This window comes from Cervus canadensis, chromosome 3 (genome assembly GCF_019320065.1).
Source record: "Cervus canadensis isolate Bull #8, Minnesota chromosome 3, ASM1932006v1, whole genome shotgun sequence".
NCBI lineage: Eukaryota > Metazoa > Chordata > Mammalia > Artiodactyla > Cervidae > Cervus > Cervus canadensis.
Genome location: NC_057388.1, coordinates 30,613,709 through 30,635,352, shown reverse-complemented (window position 1 = coordinate 30,635,352; position 21,644 = coordinate 30,613,709). Strand labels below are relative to the sequence as shown.

General features: G+C 40.6%; 2 protein-coding genes across 2 annotated transcripts in view; both read left to right on the top strand.

Annotated features, from left to right (window-relative positions):
• Positions 1 to 57: 57 nt before the first annotated feature.
• Positions 58 to 1,569, top strand: LOC122438226 (biogenesis of lysosome-related organelles complex 1 subunit 2-like). The gene has a single exon (XM_043462866.1). The coding sequence runs from the start codon at positions 1,041 to 1,043 to the stop codon at positions 1,473 to 1,475; it is 435 nt and encodes a 144-aa protein (XP_043318801.1). The 5' UTR covers positions 58 to 1,040; the 3' UTR covers positions 1,476 to 1,569.
• A 1,957-nt stretch (positions 1,570 to 3,526) lies between these two features.
• SLC25A40 (solute carrier family 25 member 40) overlaps positions 3,527 to 21,644 on the top strand; it is a 34,722-nt gene continuing 16,604 nt past the window's right edge. The window contains 1 exon segment of the mRNA XM_043462865.1: positions 3,527 to 5,279. Coding sequence (XP_043318800.1) covers positions 5,238 to 5,279 — 42 coding nt within the window. The 5' untranslated portion in view covers positions 3,527 to 5,237.

Below are 21,644 nucleotides of genomic sequence, written 5' to 3'. Positions count from 1 at the left end.
TTTTAGCATAGAGTTACGTGCGATAAGAGATATTTAGGGAAAAGTCCCAGCCAGCCCTGGACCCAGGCCCCAAAGCTTTCTAGGAGGTGTGCATTCAGGGTGGCAGCCCTGGCTGTGCTAAACAAGCAGAATGACTGACCAGTCTGTTCATGATGTGGATTCTGTCAGCAGAAGTTGTATCCTTGCAAGTTTCAATTCACATTTGGATACATTTCTTCTTTCAATTTTAGCAATTTGTGTTGGCAAACCCAGAAGCTCTAAGGCCTCTTGAAGTCTGTGCTTCAGACATTGAACAAGCATTCACTCCTTCACATCTTTTGCTTAAAACTAGTCACATGGCCTGCCCAGATTTGAGGAGGTGGAAAAATACAGTCCATCTCTGAAGGGAATAGCCGCAAAGTATGTTTGGCCATTCTTTATCTACTGTAGTTGCTACAGAAGTTTTCTAATCTACAGAATTGACTCCATACATTGCAAGATAACTCAAATATTTTTCAGACAATAAACTATGCCTTTTAAGAGGGAAGTCCTTCATACTGCACTCTCCCCCAGTGATACTGGTCAGTCAGTTGGCTGGTCCCTCTGGTTAAAAACCAACTTTCTTATTTTATTTTTTTTTTCTTTCCAACTTTCTTTTAACAATGAAAAGTTGAGTTTTGTAATTCTCTGTCCTTTGAGGAGCATAAGGATATATATAACACTATTACTGTTTCTCCTCTCTGATTACCTAGCCTGGAAACGTAATATTTTCCTTTTGTAGATCCTTTCTACATTTATCACCATGTCTTGTCTGGCACCATGTTATTGTAATTAGCTGTTTATTTATATGCTTTCTCTCTTTCTCTCTCCTAAGAGGTAGAACTGATAAATGGCTCATGTTTACTCTATAACATCTATTCCAGTGCCTGCACAGAGTAAAGCCTGAATAAATTTTTACTGAATTGATTACCATGGCCTAGCTCATTGAATAACACATTCTACATTAGAAAAAAATAATTAATGATCATATCCACTTTTGGCTCAATAGATAGCAACTGTTGATGGCAGCGGCGGCGGCGGCCGAGGGTGTCCTCGCGACCCACCGCGAGGAGCCAGTTCGAGATGATGTCGCCGTGGAGACTGCTGAGGAAGCAAAGGAGCCTGCTGAGGCTGACATAAATGAGCTCTGTCGGGACATGTTCTCCAAAATGGCAACTTACCTGACTGGGGAACTGACGGCCACCAGTGAAGACTATAAGCTGCTGGAAAATATGAATAAACTAACCAGCCTGAGGTATCTTGAAATGAAAGATATTGCTATAAACATTAGTAGAAACTTAAAGGACTTAAACCAGAAGTGTGCTGGACTGCAGCCTTATCTGGATCAGATCAACATAATTGAGGAGCAAGTAGCAGCTCTTGAGCAGGCAGCCTACAAGTTGGATGCATATTCAAAAAAACTGGAAGCCAAGTACAAGAAGCTGGAGAAGCGATGAAAAACTACTGTTTTACTGTGGGGACAAAGTCTTTTTTAATGTGGGAAGAATGTTTTATGAGACCTGAATCTTGAGGTTGATGAATTGTCAAAACTCAAAAGGCAACTATGCTGGCCGTCCCAGAAACATAGCAACATTGAAGTAAACTGGAGAACTATGGCTGTCCCTGGAAGAACTTCTTTTGAGGCAGAATCCTCAGAAACTCAACAACTCCTTACCTTTTACTTGAATGCTTCATCATCCATTCAGGACAGAGAGTTTCTCAAAGTTCAGATAAACCTGGGCCTGCCAGTAGAATCAAATGAGAGGAGCTCTTTACCCTGGTAGCAGTTGATTACTATATTACTTTCTTAAATGGTTGGTTTTTGAGTTACTGTGTAAAAGGTTGTTTTTTTCTATCAAGGATGTAATGTATTGCTAACAAGATTCTAAATTAAAAAGGGAAAACAAACAAAAAGATAGCAACTGTTCTTCAAAATAAATAATAGGTTTTTCAGTATAAAATCTTAAAGAAGAATAGAAAAGCAGACTTGATATTTTGATTTTTTAAAGAAAGTCAATAATCACAAAGTTTTGTACCTGTGTCCCTCTTCTACTCATAGTGTTTCCATACTGGAGGGGCAGGAAAAGAATGAAAATAGTGATCTAGTGAAATGATCCCTAAAAGTTTCCATTTATGCTTTTTTCCCCAGAAGTCAAAGAGACTCATAGATCAGTCCTTCCTCTGTTTGGGCCCACCTCTCATTTCTGTGCTGTGTGCTCAATCACACAGTCGTGTCCAGCTCTTTGGGAGCCCAGGCGCTGTACCTGCCAAGCTCCTCTGTCTGTGGGATTCTCCAGGCAAGGACACTGGAGTGGGCTGCCAAGCCCTCCTCCAGGGGATCTTCCCAGCCCAGGGATCGAACCCAGGTTTCCCGCGTCGCAGTCGGATTCTTCACCGTCACAGCCACCAGGGAAGCCCGCCTGCACATCCAACATTAGAAGTTTCAGATTTCTTCACAGTTGGTCTCCTTGAATCTGGGATACTTGTTTGCCAGTGTCTTGTCATCGTGGGAGGGTTTGAACATATTCTTTTGTGTCACATCTCCTCTACTCTAGCGAAAATTCTTTGGTCAAGGGTGACAGTTGCTAACTTCGAAATTCACAAATACATACTTTGTTTCTCCTGCACACCAGTCATTTAATCACAAGTCTGACTCCCAATTCCTTTGTTTTTATTTTTTTAAGTTGACATAGCATTAACCTATTGTTATCAAATGATAAACCCAGCCACTGTTAGCAGTTACTCATCACTGTTAGTATCATGAATATAATTAGATTGATCGAATTATTTCCTATATACCTTATCATTCATGGACAAAGCTGTGCAACTTCCTTCTTAGTATATCAGTAAAGATTTATGAAGGTTTCCTTTGGGGCCCCATTGCTAAAAATCAAAGAACAGTCTTAAATGTTGTCCAGTAGAGTTATGCTCTCGTCTCTGTCTTTTGATGCTTTCTTGTGTGTTAGTCACTCAGTTGTGTCTGACTCTGCAACCCCATCAATGGTAACCCGCCAGGCCCCTCTGTCCCTGGGATTCTTCAGGCAAGAATTCTGGAGTGGGTTGCCATTTCCTTCTCCAGGGAATCTTCCTGACCCAGGGATCAAACCTGGGTCTTCTGCATTGCAGGCAGATTCTTTACCATCTGAGCTACCAGGCTGTTTTATATTTATTGAAACATAGTTGATTGATCTGGTTATTAGTATAAGGCCTGAAGAAGAAAGAGTACATTATTTTTTTTCCAGGTGGCTGCACAATTGACTCAGTACCATTAATCACATAGACTGCCTTTTCTCTACTGATAGACAATGCATATTTATCACACACTAATTTTTAAATGCTGAAGCTGAAACTCCGGTACTTTGGCCACCTCATGTGAAGAGTTGACTCATTGGAAAAGACCCTGATGATGGGAGGGATTGGGGGCAGGAGGAGAAGGGGACGGTAGAGGATGAGATGGCTGGATGGCATCTCCGACTTGATGCACATGCGTTTCAGTAATCTCCAGGAGTTGGTGAGGGACAGGGAGGCCTGGTGTGCTGCGATTCATGGGGTCGCAAAGAGTCGGACATGACTGAGTGAATTGAACTGAACTGAATTCTTAAAAATGTATGTCTTTTCTGGACTTTCTATATGGTTCTGTTTATCAAATTGTTCATGTGATAGCTTCCCCTGGATTTTATTGTTTTAATTGCTGTAGCTTTTTATGTTTTAATATCTAGTGGAGGTATTACCCAGATACTTATTAACTTTTTCAGAATTTTTGTGGATACTCTTTTTAAAAAGATTGATGAATCTTTTAAAAAGATTGATATGCCATGAAGTTCACCCTTCTTAAATGCACAGTCATTGGTTTTTAGTATTAATATATTCACAAGATTTTGCAACCATCTGCATGATCTCACTGCAGAATATTTTCATCATTCCAAAAAAAAAAAACAACACCCCTTGTACCCCATAGTACTCACTCTATTCTACCCTCACCCTGGTGCTTGGTAATTGCTAATCTTTCTCTCTCTCTGGATTTTCCCATTCTGGACATTTACAATAAATAGAATCATACAAGGCATGGTCTGTTTTAACTGACTTCTTTAACTTGGCATCATATTTTCAGGGTCCATCCATGTTGAAACACGTATCAGAATCTCATTTCTTTTCCTGGCCCAGTGCTATTCCATTGTATGGATATGCCACCTTTTTTTAATCTTTTGATCAACTGAACATTTGGATTCTTCTCACTTTTTGGCTATTATGAATCTAGTCTCTCGTTTTTATGTTTTTAACTGCTTAGGTGATTTGGGCCACACCCTAAATACAATCCTAACAATGTGGTTTTATTGCCTCAGAGTAGGTAGGAGTGGTCTTAAGAAGTTGTTAGTCTAATAGAGTAATGAATATTAAAAAGAATAACTATTGTTAATGACATAATGTGAATAATTTGATGGACATTTTCCAGGGTATAAATGCCCATTCATAAACCCATCAAGCTAATGACATGTGAGTTCACTGAACTACTTAGGGGGTGATTTGTAGATTTCAGTATCCATAAAAACCACCCAAAGTATGTGTTAAAAACCACAGTTACTGGCCCCTCTCCAGAGTTCGTGACTGAGATGGTCTTTGAACCATGATTTAAACCATCCAGACCCCAGGATGTGTTTTTGCTTAAGGTGCCTGCACATAGTCCATCAGAATTACAATCGCAGTAATTACAGAATTGCAGGCACTTCAGAAGAAATCAGACAGAAGTGCTCTGGAGAAGGCCGTATGTGGCAACAACTTCTGCACATGCTTCTGCTAAAGTCTTAGCATATCATGTAACTCAGAACCAGGGCTCCTCACAATAGTATGAAAACATTAGAGAAACTCCAGAGTTTTCCATCTTCATCCTGGGGGCCTGGCCTCCTGTCTGGTCCAGAATTTAAGTCACCTGTATCCATTCACGTGTGAGCGATGCCTTTGTGCCCTGATCACACAGGCATGATGAGCTGCTGTCCCATCAACCACAGACACCCCCATCTGCATGCTTCATTGTGTGTTAATCAACAGTGCAAGGACAGTGTAACCCTGCTGCCCTCCATGCCTGTCCTTTTCCCCTCTAGGCCAGGGAAGGCCGGACCACCATAGTGATAGCGCACCGGCTGTCTACGATCCGGAATGCAGATGTCATCGCTGGGTTTGACGACGGAGTCATTGTGGAGCAAGGAAGCCACAGAGAACTAATGAAGAAGGAAGGGGTGTACTTCAGGCTGGTAAACACGCAGGTATCTGCTTCTTCGGAAGTTTTTCTGTTGTTTTTTCCTTAATATAATATTTATGTTTATTAAAAGTTTTTCTGTTGTTTTTTCCTTAATATAATATTTATGTTTATTAAAAAACATAGCTAATGCTGTACAGAGAAATCAGAAGTATCAGAAAGATGCCAAGGATGCATCTGAGACTTTAATTCAGAGTCGTTGAAAGAATCTTGAAAGAGAAAGGTGGGAAGAGGGGGAAATAAAAGAAAACACCAAAAACATTTTGAACTTGTTTTTTAGGACAGTGATTCTTAATTGCCTGTTCAAACTAATGGGTCCTTCCCCCAGTAGATTAGGGATGTTCAGAGCGGTGGTGGGGGTAAGAGACTGATGCCAGGATCTCTGGCAGTTGGGAGAAGTCCTATGAGACCTTAAAATACTCCCCAGATCATCCTAATAAAGCAATGGCAAGATTCATGGCTCTTGGAAGTGAATAGTTCGGTGTTTTGTTTTTTGTTTTTGGCTTGAGAGATCTTAGTTCCCTGACTGGTGATCAAACCCTGTGCCCACAGGAGTGAAAGTGCCAAGTCTTAACCTCTGGGCCTCCAGGGAATTCCTGAGTTTGGTTTTCCTTTAAAACAACAACAACAACAACAACTATTCACTCTATTTCCTAAAGCAGGTTCTATTGATAATTATATTTGCCTTATTATTGAAATTAGTCACTTGAGCAATTTTGCAAAATAAATAACCAGAAAATATTTATCCTGTAAACACAATTCTTCTATTTGTAAAAGTTTATACATTTGCGTTGATAACTGTAACTAATATGTACATATTTTTGTTATTTCTTCTTCACATTTCAGATACACATCATCCAAATACTATCATTTTATATGTCCTCAGCAGTAATTACATTAATATGTAGTAAACTGCTCAATGATTTCTCTAAAGTTGAATACGTGACTTGTTTCTAATAATTCTCTGTTCTAAATATTGCCCTTTGGGAGCACGTGGCAGGGAGTGGGGTGAGGGTGGGTTCCAAAAAAGTTAAGTCAAAAATTTGTTTTGTTTTCTGACAAATAATTTAACTCCTCTGAGTCTCAGTTTCCACATTTGAAATACAAAACCTACCATGTGAGGCTGCTGCAAGGCTAAGAAATAAGCACCTGTTTAGTTCAGTTCAGTCGCTCAGTCGTGTCTGACTCTTTGCAACCCCATCGACTGCAGCACACCGGGCTTCCCTGTCTATCACGAACTCCCGGAGCTTATTCAAACTCGTGTGCATTGAGTCAGAGATACCATCCAATCATCTCATCCTCTGTCGTCCCCTTCTCCTCCCGCCTTCAATCCCTCCCAGCATAAGGGTCTTTTCAAATGAGTCAGCTCTTCACATCAGGTGGCCAAAGTATTGGAGTTTCAGCTTCAGCATCAGTCCTTCCAATGAACACCCAGGACCGATCTCCTTTAGGATGGACTGCTTGGATCTCCTTGCAGTCCAAGGGACTCTCAAGAGTCTTCTCCAACACCACAGCTCGAAAGCATCAATTCTTCGTCACAGGCTTCTTTATGGTCCAGCTCTCACATCCATACATGACTGTGGAAAAACCACAGCTTTGACTATACTGACCTTTGTGTGCAAAGTGATGTTTCTGCTTTTTAATATGCTCTCTAGGTTTGTCATAGCTTTTCTTCCAAGGAGCAAGTGTCTTTTAATTTCATGGTTGCAGTCACCATCTGCAGTGATTTTGGAGCCCAAAAAATTAAAGTCTGTCGCTTGTTCTCCTTGGCCTTTAGCTTCTATTCTTTTCTCAGCTATTTGTAAGGCCTCCTTAGACAACCATCTTGCCTTTTGCATTTCTTTTTCTTGGGGATGATTTTGATCACCACCTCCTAAACAGTGTTACAACCTCCATCCATAGTTCTTCAGGCAGTCTCTCAGTCTAATCTCTTGAATCTATTTGTCACTTCCAAATTGTATAATCATGAGGAATTTGATTTAGGTCATTTCTGAATGGTCTAGTGGTTTCCCCTATGTTCTTCAAGTCTGTATTTTGCAATAAGGTGTTTATGATCTGAGCCACAATCAGCTCCCAGTCTTGTTTTTGCTGACTGTATAGAGTTTCTCCATCTTTGGCTGCAAAGAATATAATCAATATGATTTCAGTAATGACCATCTGGTGATGTCCATGTGTAGAGTCGTCTCTTATGTTGTTGGAAGTGAGTGTTTGCTATGACCAATGCATTCTCTTCACAAAGCTCTGTTAGCCTTTGCCTTGCTTCATTTTGTACTCCAAGGCCAAACTTGCCTGTTACTCCAGGTACCTCTTAACTAACTACTTTTGCATTCCAGTCCCCTTTGATGAGAAGGACATCTTTTTTGGTGTTAGTTCTAGAAGGTCTTGTGGGTGTTCGTAGAACCATTCAACCTCAGCTTCTTTGGCATTAGTGGTTGGGGTACAGACTTGGATTACTGTGATATTGAATGCTTTGCCTTGGAAACAAAATGAGATTATTCTGTCATTTTTGAGATTGCACCCAAGTACTTCATTTCAGAGTTTCTTTTTGGGTGTGAGGGCAACTCCATTTCTTCTTAGGGATTCTTGCCCACAGTAGTAGATATAATGGTCATCTGAATTAAATTTGCCCATTCCAGTCCATTTTAGTTCACTGATTCCTAAAATGTCAGTGTTCACTCTTGCCATCTTCTGTTTGACCACTTCCAATTTACCTTGATTCATTCACCTAACCTTCCAGGTTCCTATGCAGTATTGTTCTTTACAGCATCAGACTTTACCTCCATCACCAGTCACATCCACAACTGGGCATTGTTTTTGCTTTGGCTCCGCCTCTTCGTTCTTTCTGGAGCTATTTCCCCACTCTTCTCCAGTAACAATTGGGCACCTACCAACTTGGGGAGTTCATCTTTCAGTGTCATATCTTTTTGCCTTTTCATGCTGTTCATGAGGTTCTCAAGGCAAGAATACTGAAGTGGTTTGCCATTCTCTTCCCCAGTGGACCATGTTTTGTCAGAACTCTCCACAATGACCTGTCCGCTTTGGGTGGCCCTACACGGCATGGCTCGTAGTTTCATTGACTTAGAGAAGGCTGTGATCCATATGATCAGTTTGGTTAGTTTTCTGCAATTGTGGTTTTCATCAGTCTGTCTGCCCTCTGATGGATAAAGGTAAGAGGTTTGTGGTAAGAGGAGATGCTTTCTGCTTTTCACTGTTGACTATGATGTTAGCTGTGGGCTTGTTGTATATGGCTTTTAGTGTGTTGAGGTATGTTCCCTCTGTAACCATATACCCACTTTGTTGAGGGTTTTTATCATGAAAGAGTGTTGAATTTTGTCAAAAGCTTTCTCTGCACCTACTGAGATGACCGTATGGATTTATTTTTAGCTGAATTATTTTATTGTTACATATTTATTTATTTATAAACTTTATTTTACTTTTGGCTGTGCTGGGTCTTCGTTGCTGTGCAGGCTTTTTCCCTCTAGTTGCAGGGAGTGGTGGCTATTCTGTAGTTCATGGTGCACGGGCTTCTCACTACGGGGGCTTCTCTTGTGAAGCATGGGCTCTAGGTGGCACAGGCTTCGGTAGTTGTGGCTCATGGGCTCAGTAGTGGTGGCTCTTGGGCTCTAGAGCACAGGCTTAATAGTTGTGGCACACAGGCTTAGTTCCTCCTTGGCATGTGGGATCTTCCTGATCAGGGATCAAGCTCGTGTTTCCTGCATGGGCAGGCAGATTCTTTACCACTGAGCCACCAGGGAAGTCCTCATCATATGGTTTTATTCTTCAGTCTGTTAATATGGTGTGTCATTGATTGATTTATTGATACTCAACTGTTCTTTCATCCCTGGGATAAATCTCACTTGATCCTGGTTCATGACCCCTTTTGATCATTGTTTATCTTGTTATTAAATTTGGTTTGCTAAGATTTTGTTGAGGATTTTTGCATATACGTCATCAGTGAAGCTGGCCTGCCATTTTCTCTGTGTGTGACATCTTTGGTGCTTTTGGAATCAGTATGATGCTGGCCTCGCAGGAGGAGTTTGGAAGTTTGCCTTCCTGTACATCTTTTTGGAAAGTTTCAGAAGGATAGGCATTCACTCTTCTCTAAGTATTTATTAGAATTCACCTGTGAAGCCATCTGGTCCTGGACTTTTTTTTGTTGTAAGTTTTTAAATTATTGATTTAATTTCATTTCTGGTAATTCATTTATTCATATTTTCTGTTTCTGGTTTAGGAATTTTTCCATTTTTTTCTTGGTCATCCATTTTACTGGCATATAGTTATTAATCTGTTATGATCCTTCATATTTCTGTGGTGTCAGTTGTAAAATTCCATTTTGATGAATAGATTTTTGTGTATATATTCCTTTGCTGAGGTGTTCTAATTTTTCATTTATTTCAGACATCTTTGTGAGTGATTAGTCAGTGATTTATGTGTTGCTTGCTTTAAAATCTTTGTCAGATAATTCTGCCAGTCTCACTGTGGTGTCTGTTTATTGTCTCCTGTCGTTCGGTTTGACATCTTCCTTCTTGTTTGTTTATTGGCTGCACCGTGTGGTTTGCAGTATCTTAGTTCCCCAACCAGGGGTCGAACCTGGCACCCTGGCAGTGAGAGCACCAATTTCTAACCACTGGACCACCAGGGAATTTCCTCTTCCTGCTTCTTAAAATGACAAGTGATTTTTTAAAAATTGGAAGCAGGAAATTCTGAGTATTCTGAGGCTCTGAATCTCCTTTAAAGATTCCAGTCGGCGCTTTTGACACTGTCAGCTCAGAGGAAGAGGGTGCAGCTTGTTACTGAGCTGGTAGAGCTGGAAGGCCGTGTTCCTCACTCAGCCTCTGCTGACACACGCAGTGGGGGTAGGGGCCTTTACTTTCAGACAGTGTGGTCTGAGAGTTTGTGCTCCCTCCAGAATTCATTGTTGAAATCCTAATGCCTGATACAATCGTTTTAGGACGTGGAGGCTTTGGGAGTTGATTAGGTCAGCAGGGCAGAGACCTCATGAATGAGATTAATGCCCTTAGAAGAGAGACCGCAGAGCTTCCTTGCCCCTTCTGCCTTGTGACGACACAATGAGAAGTGTGAAATCCAGAACGGGGCCCTCATTTGACCTTAGCAGAACCTGGATCTTGAACTTGCGGCCTTGAGAACTGAGAAATAAATCATGTTGTTCATAAGCTACCCACTCTGTCGTGTTTTGTTACAGCAGCCTTAACAGACTAAGACAGTGGGAGTGGAATTTCTGACTGCCCTGGTGGTTTCCGTCGCCACTGGTGAGGTGGCCTTATTACTGTCAGGCCTCCACTGCTAGTCCTCTGATAACTACTAAGAGCCCTTAACATATACACCCTTGTTACTGAAAATCCCCAGTCTGATAACTTTAAAATCTCTGCCATATCTGAATCTGATTTTGATGCTTGGTTTGTTTCTTCAGACTATATTCTTTGCCTTTTAGTATGCTTTGTAATTCTTTTTGTTGAAAGTTGGGCATGATGTATTGGGTTAAAAGACAGATCTTTAATGTGAAGTTTTCTCTGGCGAGACGTTAGGCTTTGTTTACTTCTGGAGAGCTGTGTTATAGAGCCTGAAATTTCCTCCACTGTCCCAGTTGGTGTCTCACCTGTTGTCTTTTCCTGGAGATTCCTCAGACAGTAAGTAGTTTCCCTTGAGTGTTTCTCCTTCCTTAAAAAAAGGAGAATAGAGATTTGGGGCATATTTGAAAACTGGTTTCTTTTTCCCTTACCCTGCTGGAAACAGGAGGGGATTTCTCTCTGATGTTAACAACGAGGATCTGGTAGGGCCCAGAGGCTGAAAGTCATGAAAGTGTGAAGGCCCTCTCATAGTAGCACCTCAGAGGTTTTGATTCTCCAGTTAGTCTACACCGAGCTTCCAGCCATTTGTCAGATATAGCTCATAGCTTTCCTCTTGGCACTGGTTCTGAGTTTGGGCTTCTGCTCTACTGTGCTGTGAGTCTCTGTATTTGACAGTCTCTCCAGGCTCAGACGGTAAAGCATCTGCCTACAATGCGGGAGACACGGGTTCAATCCCTGGGTTGGGAATACCCTCTGGAGAAGGGAATGGCAACCCACTCCAGTACTCTTGCCTGGAAAATCCCATGGATGGAGGAGCCTGGTAGGCTACAGTCCATGGGGTTGCAAAGAGTCAGACACAACTGAGCGACTTCAGTTTCACTTACCAGTGCTCAAGGTAGCAGTTTGACCAGTGACCTCAATTCTCTGATTATCCTAAGAGGAATTGATTTTCCAGTTTGTTCAGGTTTTTTTCTTGTTGTGAGGATGGAAGTGATGTTTTTAAGCTCTTTACATGCAGAACCAAAAATCAGAATTCTTCTTTGGATTTATTTTGGTCATTGCATGCTACTTTCTTAGGTGGAAACATGAATTATTGATTTTTAGCCTTTCTTTCCTCAACTCTACATTTAAAGCTGTGAATTTCCTTCAAAGTACTAAATCAGATGTGTTCCAAAAATTTTGATGTTGTGTTTTATCAGTTGAAATATTTTCTGGTTTTTTTTGTAATTTCTTTTGCCATGGATTATTAATTTTCCAATAATTGGATATTTTCCTAGATACCTTATTGTTCCTGATTTCTAATTTAATTCCAATCTGGTCAAAGGAATATACTCTTTAAGTTTTCAGATTTTTTAATGTATTGAGTCTTGTGTAATGGCCCTATGTATGATCTGTCTTGGTGACTATATTGTGCTCTTTATATTGTATTCTGCAATTGTTGGGTATAGCGTTCTGTAAGACATTAGGTCAGGGTGGCTGATGTTTTATTTAGATCTGCTGAATTCTTACAGATTTTTAAAAATTATTCTATTATTCTCTGATAGAGGATATAATAATCTTTAGATATAATTGAGGATATGTCTGTTTTCCTTTTTAGTTCTCTCTGGTCTGCCTCATAGGGTTTGTTTGTGTTTTTTTTTTTTTTTTTATTTTTATCTTTTTTATTTTTATTTTTTTTTTTATTAGTTGGAGGCTAATTACTTCACAAACATTTCAGGAGTTTTTGTCATACATTGATATGAATCAGCCATAGATTTACACGTATTCCCCATCCCGATCCCCCCTCCCACCTCCCTCTCCACCCGATTCCTCTGGGTCTTCCCAGTGCACCAGGCCCGAGCACTTGTCTCATGCATCCCACCTGGGCTGGTGATCTGTTTCACCATAGATAGTATACATGCTGTTCTTTTGAAACATCCCACCCTCACCTTCTCCCACAGAGTTCAAAAGTCTGTTCTGTATTTCTGTGTCTCTTTTTCTGTTTTGCATATAGGGTTATCATTACCATCTTTCTAAATTCCATATATATGTGTTAGTATGCTGTAATGTTCTTTATCTTTCTGGCTTACTTCACTCTGTATAATGGGCTTCAGTTTCATCCATCTCATTAGAACTGATTCAAATGAATTCTTTTAAATGGCTGAGTAATATTCCATGGTGTATATGTACCACAGCTTCCTTATCCATTCATCTGCTGATGGGCATCTAGGTTGCTTCCATGTCCTGGCTATTATAACAGTGCTGCGATGAACATTGGGGTGCACGTGTCTCTTTCAGATCTGGTTTCCTCAGTGTGTATGCCCAGAAGTGGGATTGCTGGGTCATATGGCAGTTCTATTTCCAGTTTTTTAAGGAATCTCCACAGTGTTTTCCATAGCGGCTGTACTAGTTTGCATTCCCACCAACAGTGTAAGAGGGTTCCCTTTTCTCCACACCCTCTCCAGCATTTATTGCTTGTAGACTTTTGGATAGCAGCCATCCTGACTGGCGTGTAATGGTACCTCATTGTGGTTTTGATTTGCATTTCTCTAATAATGAGTGATGTTGAGCATCTTTTCATGTGTTTGTTAGCCATCTGTATGTCTTCTTTGGAGAAATGTCTGTTTAGTTCTTTGGCCCATTTTTTGATTGGGTCATTTATTTTTCTGGAATTGAGCTGCAGGAGTTGCTTGTATATTTTTGAGATTACTCCTTTGTCTGTTTCTTCATTTGCTATTATTTTCTCCCAATCTGAGGGCTGTCTTTTCACCTTACTTATAGTTTCCTTTTTTGTGCAAAAGCTTTTAAGTTTCATTAGGTCCCATTTGTTTAGTTTTGCTTTTATTTCCAATATTCTGGGAGGTGGGTCATAGAGGATCTTGCTGTGATTTATGTCGGAGAGTGTTTTGCCTATGTTCTCCTCTAGGAGTTTTATAGTTTCTGGTCTTACATTTAGATCTTTAATCCATTTTGAGTTTATTTTTGTGTATGGTGTTAGAAAGTGTTCTAGTTTCATTCTTTTACAAGTGGTTGACCAGTTTTCCCAGCACCACTTGTTAAAGAGGTTGTCTTTTTCCCATTGTATATCCTTGCCTCCTTTGTCAAAGATAAGGTGTCCATAGGTTCGTGGATTTATCTCTGGGCTTTCTATTCTGTTCCATTGATCTATATTTCTGTCTTTGTGCCAGTACCATACTGTCTTGATGACTGTGGCTTTGTAGTAGAGTCTGAAGTCAGGCAGGTTGATTCCTCCAGTTCCATTCTTCTTTCTCAAGATTACTTTGGCTATTCGAGGTTTTTTGTATTTCCATACAAATTGTGAAATTCTTTGGTCTAGTTCTGTGAAAAATACCGTTGGTAGCTTGATAGGGATTGCATTGAATCTATAGATTGCTTTGGGTAGAATAGCCATTTTGACAATATTGATTCTTCCAATCCATGAACACGGTATGTTTCTCCATCTGTTTGTGTCCTCTTTGATTTCTTTCATCAGTGTTTTATAGTTTTCTATGTATAGGTCTTTTGTTTCTTTAGGTAGATATACTCCTAAGTATTTTATTCTTTTTGTTGCAATGGTGAATGGTATTGTTTCCTTAATTTCTCTTTCTGTTTTCTCATTGTTAGTGTATAGGAATGCAAGGGATTTCTGTGTGTTAATTTTATATCCTGCAACTTTACTATATTCATTGATTAGCTCTAGTAATTTTCTGGTAGAGTCTTTAGGGTTTTCTATGTAGAGGATCATGTCATCTGCAAACAGTGAGAGTTTCACTTCTTCTTTTCCTATCTGGATTCCTTTTACTTCTTTTTCTGCTCTGATTGCTGTGGCCAAAACTTCCAACACTATGTTGAATAGTAGTGGTGAGAGTGGGCACCCTTGTCTTGTTCCTGATTTCAGGGGAAATGCTTTCAATTTTTCACCATTGAGGGTGATGCTTGCTGTGGGTTTGTCATATATAGCTTTTATTATGTTGAGGTATGTTCCTTCTATTCCTGCTTTCTGGAGAGTTTTAATCATAAATGAGTGTTGAATTTTGTCAAAGGCTTTCTCTGCATCTATTGAGATAATCATATGGTTTTTATCTTTCAATTTGTTAATGTGTATTACATTGATTGATTTGCAGATATTAAAGAATCCTTGCATTCCTGGGATAAAGCCCACTTGGTCATGGTGTATGATTTTTTTTAATATGTTGTTGGATTCTGTTTGCTAGAATTTTGTTAAGGATTTTTGCATCTATGTTCATCAGTGATATTGGCCTGTAGTTTTCTTTTTTTGTGGCATCTTTGTCTGGTTTTGGAATTAGGGTGATGGTGGCCTCATAGAATGAGTTTGGAAGTTTACCTTCCTTCTGCAATTTTCTGGAAGAGTTTGAGTAAGATAGGTGTTAGCTCTTCTCTAAATTTTTGGTAGAATTCAGCTGTGAAGCCATCTGGTCCTGGGCTTTTGTTTGCTGGAAGATTTCTGATTTCGATTTCCTTGCTTGTGATGGGTCTGTTAAGATCTTCTATTTCTTCCTGGTTCAGTTTTGGAAGGTATACTTTTCTAAGAATTTGTCCATTTCATCCAAGTTGTCCATTTTATTGGCATAGAGCTGCTGGTAGTAGTCTCTTATGATCCTTTGTATTTCAGTGTTGTCTGTTGTGATCTCTCCATTTTCATTTCTAATTTTGTTAATTTGGTTCTTCTCTCTTTGTTTCTTAATGAGTCTTGCTAATGGTTTGTCAATTTTGTTTATTTTTTTCAAAAAACCAGCTTTTAGCTTTGTTGATTTTTGCTATGGTCTCTTTAGTTTCTTTTGCATTTATTTCTGCCCTGATTTTTAAGATTTCTTTCCTTCTGCTAACCCTGGGGTTCTTCATTTCTTCCTTCTCTAATTGCTTTAGGTGTAGAGTTAGGTTATTTATTTGGCTTTTTTCTTGTTTCTTGATGTAAGCCTGTAATGCTATGAACCTTCCCCTTGCACTGCTTTTCAGTGGGGGGTCCCCATAGGTTTTGGGTTGTTGTGTTTTTTATTTCATTGCATTTCTATACATATTTTGAATTTCTTTTTTGAATTTCTTAATATGATTTGTTGGTTATTTCAGAAGCCGTGTTATTTAGCCTCCATATTGTTTGAATTTTTAACAATTTTTTTCCTGTAATTGAGATGTAATCTTACTGCACTGTGGTCAGAAAAAGATGACTGGAATGATTTCAATTTTTTTGAATTTTCCAAGACCAGATTTATGGCCCAGGATGTGATCTATTCTGGAGAAGGTTCCGTGTGCACTTGAGAAAAAGGTGAAGTTGATTGTTTTGGGGTGAAATGTCCTATAGATATCAAATAGGTCTAGCTGGTCCATTGTGTCATTTAAAGTTTGTGTTTCCTTGTTAATTTTCTGTGTAGTTGATCTATCCATAGTTGTGGGTGGGGTATTAAAGTCTCCCACTATTATTGTGTTACTATTAATTTCCTCTTTCATACTCGTTAGTGTTTGCCGTACATATTGCGGTGCTCCTATGTTGGGTGCATACTATTATTTTATAATTGTTATATCTTCTTGGATTGTATCTTTGATCATTATGTAGTGTCCTTCTTTGTCTCTTTTTCACATCCTTTATTTTGAAATCTTTTTATTGATTATGAGTTTTGCGACTCTGCTTTTCTTTTGGTCTCGCGTTTGCATGAAATATTTTTTTCCAGCCCTTCACTTTTAGTCTGTTGTGTCTCTTTGTTTTTGAGGTGGGTCTCTTGTGACAGCATATAAGGGGTCTTGTTTTTGTATCCATTCAGCCAATCTTTGTCTTTTGGTTGGGGCATTCAACCCATTTACATTTGAGGTAATTATTGATAGGTGTGGTCCCGTTGCCATTTACTTTGTTGTTTTGGGTTCACGTTTATACAACCTTTCTGCATTTCCTGTCTAGAGAAGATCCTTTAGCATTTGTTGAAGAGCTGGTTTGGTGGTGCTGAATTCTCTCAGCTTTTGCTTATCTGTAAAGCTTTTGAGTTCTCCTTCATATCTGAATGAGATCCTTGCTGGATACAGTAATCTAGGTTGTAGGTTATTCTCTTTCATTACTTTCAGTACGTCCTGCCATTCCCTTCTGGCCTGAAGGGTTTCTATTGATAGATCAGCTGTTATCCTTATGGGAATCCCTTTGTGTGTTATTTGTTGTTTTTCCCTTGCTGCTTTTAATATTTGTTCTTTGTGTTTGATCTTTGTTAATTTGATTAATATGTGTCTTGGGGTGTTTCGCCTTGGGTTTATCCTATTTGGGACTCTCTGGGTTTCTTGGACTTGGGTGGCTATTTCCTTCCCAATTTTAGGGAAGTTTTCAGCTATTATCTCCTCGAGTATTTTCTCATGGCCTTTCTTCTTGTTTTCTTCTTCTGGGACTCCTATGATTCGAATGTTGGGGCATTTCACATTGTCCCAGAGGTCCCTGAGGTTGCCCTCATTTCTTTTGATCCTTTTTTCTTTTTTCCTCTCTGCTTCATTTATTTCCACCATTTTATCTTCTACCTCACTTATCCTATCTTCTGCCTCTGTTATTCTACTCTTGGTTCCCTCCAAAGTGTTTTTGATCTCATTCATTGCATTATTCATTTTTAATTGACTCTTTTTTATTTCTTCTAGGTCTTTATTAAACATTTCTTGTATCTTTTCAATCTTTGTTTCCAGGCTATTTATCTGTAACTCCATTTTGTTTTCAAGATTTTGGATCATTTTTATTATCATTATTCTAAATTCTTTTTCAGGTAGATTCCCTATCTCCTCCTCTTTTGTTTGACTTGGTGGGCATTTTTCATGTTCCTTTACCTGTTGGGTATTTCTCTGCCTTTTCATCTTGTTTAGATTGCTGTGTCTGGAATGGGCTTTCTGTATTCTGGAGGTCTGTGGTTCCTTTTTATTGTGGAGGATTTACCCAGTGGGTGGGGTTAGACGATTGGCTTGTCAAGGTTTCCTGGTTAGGGAAGCTTGTGTCAGTGTTCTGGTGCGTGGAACTTGATTTCTTCTCTTTGGAGAGCAATGGAGTGCCCAGTAATGAGTTTTGAGATGGGTCTATGTGTTAGGTGTGACCTTGGGCAGCCTGTATGTTGACGTTCAGGGCTATGTTCCTGCGTTGCTGGAGAATTTGCGTGGTATGTCTTGCTCTAAAACTTATTGGCTCTTGGGTGGTGGTTGGTTTCAGTGTAGGTATGGAGGCTTTTGGACGGTCACTTATTACTTAAAGTTCCATGTAGTCAGGAGTTTTCTGGTGTTCTCAGGTTTTGGGCTTAAGTCTCCTGCCTCTGGATTTCAGTTTTATTCTTCCTGTAGTCTCAGGACTTCTCCAACTATACAGCACTGATAATAAAACTTCTAGGTTAATGGCGAAAAGATTCTCCCCCGTTAGGGACACCCAGAGAGGTTCACAGAGTTACATGAACAGGAGAAAAGGGAGGAGGGAGATAGAGATGAGCAGGAGGAGAAAAGGGGGGACTCAAGAAGAGAGAGACAGATCTACGCAGCTGTCTGTTCCCAGAGTGTTCTCCGTATCTCAGACACCTACAAGGATTGACAGAATTGGATTGGGAAGAGAAGGGGAAAGGAGGAAATAGAGGTGTTCTGAGGTAGAAAACAGAGTCAAGATTGGGAGAGAATAATCTTCGGTTTAAAAATAGGGCTTCTCTTCTTTTTTTTTTTGTAAGGTTATAGTGTATTGAAAATGAAAATTAAGGAGTAGTAGAGGAGTACTAGAGGACTTTAAAAGAAATAAGAGAAAAAGAAAAATAGAAAATAGAAGAGAAAAAGGAAAGGAAAAAAAAAGAAGAAAAAAGAAAAAAAAATTTTTTTTTCCCCTAATTAAAAAAATCGTAAAAATCTATGAAAATGAAAGTTAAGGAGTAATGGGGGAGTAATAGGGAATTTTAAAGGAAAATAAAAGAGAAAAAATAAAAAAGAAAAAAAAGTAAAAATATATCTAGGAATTTCTCTGGAGCTGTTGTGGTCAGTGTGGGTTCAGCTCAGTTTCAGATAGCTCCTCGTTCCAGCTTACACTTCTCGATATCTACAGGCCCCTTCCAGTGTAGTCGGTGTTTTCTACAGGGATTTTAATCTGTTGCACCGGTCCCTTCTGAAGCGGTTCCCTTTGTTTGTTTGGCTTCTGTTTGCCGGTCTCTTCAGAGCCTCATTTCCGCCCTGACACAGGCGGGCGGAGGTGGACTCTTATTCAGGTAGCTAGTTCCGTCGCTCTGCGGGGAGGGGCTGGCGCTGCAGGGAGGGGCTGGCGCTGCGGGGAGGGGCTGGCTCTGCCGGGAGGGGCTGACGCCGCTTTCTCCGTCTGCGCTGCTCAGGCTCCCGGCTGTTCTATATGGAGCGCGCCCCGCGCTGCGCGAGGTTCCAGCCCTCGGGTGTTCCACAGAAGCGCGGAGCGAAAAGCTGCGCCTGCTCTCTCTGCCTTCCCCGTCAGAGCGGTCCAGGCAGCCAGGGGCTTGGTGGGCGCACTCTCCCCAGGTGTGGCGCGCCCACTCCCTTCCGCGGACCCAGTCTCAGTTTCCGCTGGCGCCAGTCAGGTGCGTGCGCCCTCTGCCCTCCGCGTCCCCAGCCCCAGTCCCCGCCCGCGCTGGTCGGGTGCCTGCGCCCTGTGTCTCGCCGCGACCTTCCCCTCCCCCCTGCATCCTGCCTCCGGCGGGGCTGGGCCGGTCTGCAGCCTGCCAGCTCTTCTCTGGACTTTCTCGGTCCCTTTGTTCTGCGAACGGCCGGCAGTGTGTTCCGACCGGTTAATTTTCTCTCTCTCTTTTGGTCTCCCACAGTTCAAGTTGGCAACTCACAGAAGCTCCCTCCGATTGTCCTCAGGGCACTCAGGCCTGGACCCTACCCCAAGCAATGCCGCCTAAGACTCCCTTCCCGGGACGGATCTCCGTCCTTAGCTCTTTTGTCTCACTTTTTATCTTTTATATTTTGTCCTACCTCCTTTCGAAGACAATGGGCTGCTTTTCTGGGCGCCTGATGACCTCAGCTAGCGATCAGAAGTTTTGCATAGTTTGCTCTGCGTTCAGTTATTCTTTTGATGAATTTGTAGGAGAGAAAGTGGTCTCCCCATCCTACTCCTCTGCCACCTTGGCTCTATCCTGCCTCATAGGGTTTTGAACCTCAGTTATTAGGAACATACACATTTACTTGATACGTTTTTCTGATACATCTTTATTATAATGAAATCTCTTTCATTGTCATTGGTAATGTTCATTATCTTGAAGTCTTTTATCTGAATGTAGTATAGCCACCTTTCAGCTTGCAGCTTTTCGCTTTCTCATAGTAGTGTTTATATAGCCTATTTTTTCCATTCTTTTACTCCAAGATGGTGATACAGTTCTGTCTTGTTCTGTCACCCTCTGTGACCCCATGAACTGCCAGGCTCTTCTGTCCATGGGATTCTCCAGGCAAGAATATTGGAGCAGGTTGCCATTTCCTAGTCAGCTATCTTCCTGACCCAGGGATCAAACCTGCATTGGCAGGTGGATTCTTTACCGCTAGCACCACCTGGGAAGCCCTAGAGACTCCACAGATAGTATGCAGATGGCTGTTGATGTTGTAACTTTTAATTGGAAAGTTTAGTCCTTTAATATAATTTTTCATATGGTTGGAGTATTAATCTATTTTTGTATATTTTTCTAATTGTTTCCTTTTTTTCCTCCTTTCCTGTTATTGGTTTGAATTTTAATAACATTATATTGATTCCTCAGTTCCCGTTTCTAGGCAAACAGTTCTTCAAAAGTTCACATTGGGCATATCTCATGTGCGTGGCATTGTCTGTCCTTTGTTCCTGATCATCTTTTCAAGTATGTTTGGAGAGTGAATGACCTTGGAAGATACAGGCATCCTTACTCCCTGTTGTAAATGATTTGGATCCCCTGAGGTCAGGTGTCCTCTCCTGTGGTGCATCCACTGTGTGCTCAGGTGTCGTCCGGCCTTCGTCACACTGCCTGTGGAAACCGGGGCCCAGGACACAGGGATCAGAATGCCGGTACTCTGGCTGCTGCTGTTGCTGCGATGATGGACTTTATGTCTCCCCCCAGAGAGTTTGGTCTTTACCTGGGCTCTCATGATGCCATGCAGGCCGACTTGCTGACTCGCAAGTAGGGTGGATCTCAGGCCCCTCATGTCCTGACGCCCTTACCCCCTCCTCTTCGTCTGTGCTGTTGCCTCACGGATGGCACATCCTAGTACTTTACAGATGCCACAGTTCACAGTTAGAATTTTCAATTTAAATAGTCTTATGTCTTTTAAATAGTTAAAAAGAAATACATATATTACCTGTAACCACATATTTCCCACCTCTTTTGGCCTTCCTGCCTTTCTGAAGATGGTAGTTATGTGGTGCCACCATGACCCTTCATCCTAAGGAACTCCTTTCAGCATTTCTTTATTGAAGGTATTTTGGCAGGGTAATCTCCAAGTTTTTGTTCTATAGAAATGTCTTTATAAAGCATTTTTGACATGTATTTGGCAGCATACAGAATTCTGGCTTGCTTTTTTTTTTTTTTATCACCTTAAATGTGTCATTACATTGTCTTTTGGCCTTTTATGTGTCTGCTGAGAAGTTGATCTTCATTTAATCATCCTTTGCCTGTATGTATTTTGTCATTTTCCTCTTGTTTTTTGTTTTATTTGTTTCTTATTCACTTTTTTCTCTTTTTTTGGTATTTGGGACTCTGTCAATTGATACCTTTCACTAATTCAGGGAGTTTTTTGCTCATCATTTCATCAGGTAATTTCCTCTTCTGTTTTCTCTCCTTTTCTCTATGACTCCACATAAACTAGTGCCGTACCGCTTGATATTTCCCCTCAAGTCTCTGAGCCTCTGATCATTTTTCTAAAGGTTTGGTTTTTTGTTTTTAATTTTCCATGCCACGTGGGTTGCTGGATCATGGTTCCCTGACCAGGGATTGAACTGGACCCTCGGCAGTGAAAGCATAGAGTCTTAACTGCTAGACCACAGGGAAGTTCCCATTTTTCTTCATTATTTTTCTCTTCCCTCTTCCGATTTAATTTTAGGTTTGTCTTCGGTGTCTCCTTTCTGCTGTTAAGCCCACTTAGTTAATTTTTCATTTCAG

Excerpts from the sequence above, each read along its gene's own strand:
- LOC122438226 (XM_043462866.1), top strand. The coding sequence starts at position 1,041 with ATGGCAGCGGCGGCGGCGGCCGAGGGTGTCCTCGCGACCCACCGCGAG.